Here is a 5,505-nt window from a genome sequence, read left to right on the forward strand (position 1 = left end):
CAAAACACAAGAATATGGCCATAGTTCACAGTTAAGCAGCCAGAAGCTGCTTATTACAGCTATTCCACGACAATGGAGCTCTCCCTTCCCCTCCCTTTCCAGATGCGTATTCACAGTTTAACTCCATCAGAAATGCTCTCTTACACAGGAAGCAGTCATGTTCTGCTCAGAGTTCAAGTCAAAAATATCTTTAACACACATATGAAGCACGGAAAACTATGGTCCGAAGAACTCCTTGTCACATCATTTTAGTCCAACAGTAGGCTTAGGCTTCTAACATATGTGTGCCCAGCACACTAGGACAGTCAAGTTTTCGTACCACCACACATCCATCATCAACATACTAGTTGCTCCACTATCCCCACTGTAGAATTTACTATCCCCACTGTGGATTTCTCTATCCCCACTGTAGATTTCACAGTGAACAAGAGGGTCCGTTTGGTTTAACGGTCAGTCCCTTCAGTTACATCGCTGCAGCAGCATGTTCAAAGCATATTCCATTCTGTGTTTTAGTTCCAACGAGCATCCAGAAACAAGAAGAGTCGTCAGGCGAAACGTTGTGGATATCCTGTCTTCATTGATGTAGGTAAGGAGATACTCTTCACTTTGATTGCAAATGATGATTTTCGTGTGATCATGATAGAAGTTCACCTGCAAAAAAGAAGCGAGTTCCCATTTATATACTTTCTTCTCTCAGTTTCTGGCACTTGTCTAGTTTTTCTGCAATAAAGTAGTAAAGACACTACCAAACTTACTTGAAATGTGCCATCATTGAAGAGCATCATTAATGCTTTATCAGATTTTAGCCACTGTAATAGGTAAAGCCTGGGCCTGCGTACATCTGTTATGCTGGGCAAATCTCCTCCCTAGGAAAGAGAATAGACACCACATTAAGCATTCAGTTCACATTTAGTTTATTTAACTCCAGATCCAGAAGATGTGGAACTTACATCCATGAGGTTCTCTTCCATGTAGTGAGAGAAATACTTCAGTACAGTTACTTGGCTAATGAACTGTTCAGGAGCCTCTGTGGCTGAGAAGACAGAGCACTGGCCTAGCTCAGCATAGTAGTGGACTGTCCTGCAAGAGGAGAAAGAAAGGAGGTTAGAGAGGAGATAAAATCTTAAACTACCTTAGCAAGTTGTCAGTTCTGTAATCATTTGTAATCCTTCTTACTTTTTGTCTGGCAGAAGGCTCATATGCGCCCCATTGTTGAAAAGGACACCAACAGTGTGATCTGACAGCTGGTACCCAAAGCCATACTTGTTAGAGTAATCCACCCATTTCGTAACCCACTGGAAGGATGCTGTCAGCTGCTCCTTGGGCATACTGTCTGCTTCCGGCATATTCTCCAGACATCCTCGCAATACCCTAGCAACTGTATCAGCAACGCTTCCCATGGTACTGTCTTCCAGGCCTGAAAAACAACGATTATTAGACTGACAACAGCACACACAGCAGGCTTTTATTCTAAGCCTCTAAGTTATCTAGACTGTGATTTTAAGAATTTTAGCCTTCATGGCTTTCCAGCTTTAACTCTTACAAAATATTGGCTGTCAACTTCAGAGCATCAAAAATAAGATGTGGGGGGAGGAAAGAACCTGTTTGTTCTAAACTACTAAGTCCAAGACATGAAGAAGGTAAAGGTAGGATTTAGAATTGGAGATTACATTTTGCTGCCCTTACATTCACTGCTACTGCTGCAGCTTCCCAAAGTTCCTCTGACTATCATGCGAATAGAGTCTCCAATCTGCTTGGTTTCTGGCAAGCCTCCCGGCTTTGCTACGGTTGTGATAAGAGGCTGGATCTCCTAGAAGAGATGTTAGACATGTAAATATCAAACATGAAACAAAACCAAGCTTATACACAAGTTTTGCATGGCTCTCCTGTTTCTCAACACATAATAAATTCAAAGGAAACTGGTATTAACGTTTCCAGCAAGTACAAAGAGCTACTGTTACGGTGAGCTTAAAGAAGCATGCCCGCTCTTTCCATTCTTTAGATCTTCAATTTGCATCTTACACGCTATTAATCGGTTCAAGAGAACAGCTGCGTGCAGGTCTGAACACCAAATGGCAAGAGTTAGATCTCAGCAATTTATTCTTTAAGAAGTCCTAGTTAATCATGAACTGAAGCCCTGTATTTGGAATATTGGGAAAGAGCACCTGGCAGACAAGTTACCACACACACAACAATGGAGTCTAGGCAGATACTATAATTACTCAAAAGTCGAAATTGATAGTTTCCCTCCAAATGCTACCATACCTTGGTGAAGCTTCGTTAAGCCATCTTAAAGCAACTTGCTAATCATTTAAGCTTGCTTATGCTGTGTACAGCACTGGCTCTGATATCCAAGTTAAACATAATTTCATTATAGCTACTCTGCCCAACTGTTATTGGATTTGAATTGAACTGCACTTGCATTTACCTCATTTGTCCTGTGTTTCTGGGGCTGCTGGGTTATGGATGTCTTCTTCAAATCATGCCTGAGCTTGTAGATTTCTTCATCTTCTTTAGCTAGTCTGTCTGTAATAAGAAAAAAACCCCAAAACTTAATGCTGCATCTAAAAGTGTTATTCAATCACAGAAAGCTGTAGAAAGCACAATGTCTCCCTCCAGTAGCTTCTTCTAAACCTGCCACAGTCTCCCAGAACAGCAGTGCCATTATACCCAGATAACTAAGAAATAAAACTTCAATAGACATTACAGACTAACGTATGACCAATGTAGATTGTCAGTATGCCATAAGAAAGCATTTAATTGTGTAAGTTAGAGCAAGCTGCAGACTACCGTCTATACTTGTCGATAAAGAGGTCAAAACTAACTCATTGAAACTCAGAAACATAAACGCAAGTGCTCCACTGCTATCACATAGCATACGTACAAGTTTCAAGGGTAGCTACAATTGACTTACTGTGTGTGTCGAAATATCTGGCTTTATCCTTTTTACCACCAAAGAGAGCAGCAGCTGCTTTTTTGAAGAAGTTTTTAGCAGGACTTGACAAGTGGAAATCAGGAACAGTGTGACAACAGCTAGCAGAAAGTCTATCAGGTGTAAAGCCCTGTGGAAATAAGACGAAAAATATTTTTAGACCACAGTATGCTTTTCAGGGTAGATATTTTTGTAGTGAGAACACTAGACAGTACAGACCTGTAAGAAAAAATCGTGTTGAATTATTTCATCTAAACTGGGTCGATCTTCAGGATTTTTTGACAACATGCTGGCTATTAAGTGTTTTGCAGGTGCCAAGAGAGATGAAGGCAGGCTGTATCTTGCTTCCCTTATACATCTGTATGTTTCTTTAAGATTTGTGGTCTCAAACGGGGGTCTTCCCAACAGCATTGTATACCTGTTTAAAAGCAAACAAAACCAGTTTTACTTTTTTTTTTTTTTAAACACACCCATGATACTGATCTATAGCTATAGAAAAGGCTCTGTCTGTCTCCTAACAGGAAAAGTGAATTTCTGCACTTGAGCTACACATGTATAAAAGGATGCAAACTGATGCAGTACTGCCTCCGCTTTGAACTCTTAAAAGCCTAAGACAGTGACAGAAATATTTCATTTCAAAGGCAGTGAAGTACTTACATTACACAGCCTAAGGCCCAGATGTCAGATTCACAGCCGTGCCCTTGTTTGTTGAGGACTTCTGGAGAGAGGTAATTTGGTGTGCCACATATTGTTCTGCAAATCAAAGAGGCCACAGAACCAGTTAGTACTTCAGACAGAAAGAGGAGAGAAGCTATTTTCATAGGGTAGGTTTTTCTCTGAAGTTCCGTGAAGAACTCAGAGATTCCTAAAGAGGAGCTGTATGAATATTAATAGCATTAGACATGTTTCATGGTATCTTGATGATACAGAAACAACAGACTTGTTTCTGCACATCAGTCAGGTACCTTGTCTGTAGCATTTGCAATTATTCCCATGCTCAAAGGAAAGCAGATGTCAAAGCACAGAAGCCTGCTTTCTAGAAGGTGAAATCCTGATCCAAGAAGTAATTAACATTTGCTATGGAACAGGATTTCTCACTCCTAAATGAATTTGTTTTCATTTACTACTAGCCTTTACAATTTTTTACGCTCCTACCTCCTCCTGTGCTCCAGTGGTTCCAGTCTAGCTGCCAATCCAAAGTCACCCAGTTTCAATTCCATGTTTTCATTAATGAAGAAGTTACCTAGCAGACAGAGAAATTCCAGTTACTCCTTTTCTTGCAAGGTAGGAATGTATTTGCCACAGGTGCTGAGTCATACATTGTTCAAAGCCAGAAGCTAGCCAAGATATTTTTTTAAGTACAAATGCTTAATGTCAGCCCTTAAGCACTCCAAGTTTCCACGTAAAGACGGACTGAGTTGATTCTATTAAGCTATCGCCAAGCAAGTGTAAAGTGGTACAACGTTGACAGGGCTGGAGGAGCATGTTTTGAAGTTGGTGAGGTATAAAACTTACCTAGTTTAAGATCCCTGTGCAAGATTTCCTGCTCATGAAGATACTTTAGCCCTGACACAATTTGCCTGAGGTAGTATCGTACTTCTGGTTCTGTCAATACCTTCCTCGCTTTTAAGATATGAGCCATTGACTGCAGAGGAAAAACAAAGGCAGAAACGTCACTGAACATTCATGCACAAGATTCACCTTAAGCAAAAATACATCAATGCACAGAGAAATGACAACTAAAGAAGCCACAAAAAAAATACCTTTTACACATCACACATTTAAATTAGTTGCAGATTCCAGGTAAGTAAACACTAGATTTCTCCCAGTTGATGCTCACCCTTCTGCTGCAGTACTCCAGAAGAATGTAAATATTCTCTCTGTCTTCAAAGTAGTGGTAAAACTGTACAACATGTCTATGATTAAGCATTCTGTGCAGCTCGATCTCTTTATCAATCTGAAGAGACAAGGGGGCGGGGGAGGAAAGTGTTGTTAGCCTTGCACTCACAAGGCTGAGCAGAGAGCTCTATCAGTACCATTTCAGGAAAAGGGCTGGGCAGTCCAGCACACAAAGAGAGTCTGAAGACAAAAAGACAAAAAAAAACCCCAAAAATTCATGCACACACACCTTTTCCCTTTGATGAGGCTTTGCTACTCTGCTGTGAGGAATGATTTTTGCAGCATAAACTTTATTTGTTGTCAAATCCGTCATCTCGTAACACTTGGCAAATCCACCCTAGAGAGACACACGAGAAAAAAAAAAAACAATTATAGCAGGTATGAAAGGAGTCCCACACTTAGTCATTGACCAGCTCACGTATTAGTCAAAGAACGTATCTTCCTTCGCACAGGACAATTCACTAAAAGACAGGTCTCCGGCTCATCGCCTATCCGAAGGGTTCGCGTTGCGGCTCCTCCGCCCGCAACACCGCGGTGGTTTCTGGAGGCTGCACCGCGCCGAGGGCACGATTTAGGGGCAGAGACGAATCGGTGAAGGGGAAGGGTGCTCGGACGCACCGCGCCAGGACCAGGTCAGCGCAGGGGCAAGCCCCGCTCGGTGCGAGCGCACTCCA

At 41.6% G+C, this 5,505-nt stretch overlaps 1 protein-coding gene across 1 annotated transcript; it reads right to left on the reverse strand.

The window, feature by feature from the left end:
• Positions 1-459: 459 nt before the first annotated feature.
• PLK2 (polo-like kinase 2) lies at positions 460-5,164 on the reverse strand. The gene is made up of 13 exons (XM_009872382.1): positions 5,061-5,164; positions 4,773-4,889; positions 4,448-4,577; positions 4,088-4,175; positions 3,590-3,685; positions 3,152-3,350; positions 2,915-3,062; positions 2,429-2,526; positions 1,687-1,810; positions 1,177-1,417; positions 951-1,080; positions 756-866; positions 460-651 (listed from the first exon to the last, which is right to left on the reverse strand). The coding sequence occupies exons 1-13, from the start codon at positions 5,142-5,144 to the stop codon at positions 460-462; spliced, it is 1,758 nt and encodes a 585-aa protein (XP_009870684.1). The 5' UTR covers positions 5,145-5,164.
• Positions 5,165-5,505: the final 341 nt, after the last annotated feature.

The sequence above is a fragment of the Apaloderma vittatum genome, unplaced genomic scaffold, assembly GCF_000703405.1.
Source record: "Apaloderma vittatum isolate BGI_N311 unplaced genomic scaffold, ASM70340v1 scaffold45426, whole genome shotgun sequence".
NCBI classification, from domain to species: Eukaryota; Metazoa; Chordata; class Aves; order Trogoniformes; family Trogonidae; genus Apaloderma; species Apaloderma vittatum.

Excerpts from the sequence above, each read along its gene's own strand:
- PLK2 (XM_009872382.1), bottom strand. The coding sequence starts at position 5,144 with ATGACGGATTTGACAACAAATAAAGTTTATGCTGCAAAAATCATTCCT. Across the intron at positions 4,890-5,060 it reads AGCCTCATCAAAGGGAAAAG|ATTGATAAAGAGATCGAGCT; the intron begins GTGTGTGTGCAT and ends TTGTCTCTTCAG. Across the intron at positions 4,578-4,772 it reads TGGAGTACTGCAGCAGAAGG|TCAATGGCTCATATCTTAAA; the intron begins GTGAGCATCAAC and ends TTTCCTCTGCAG.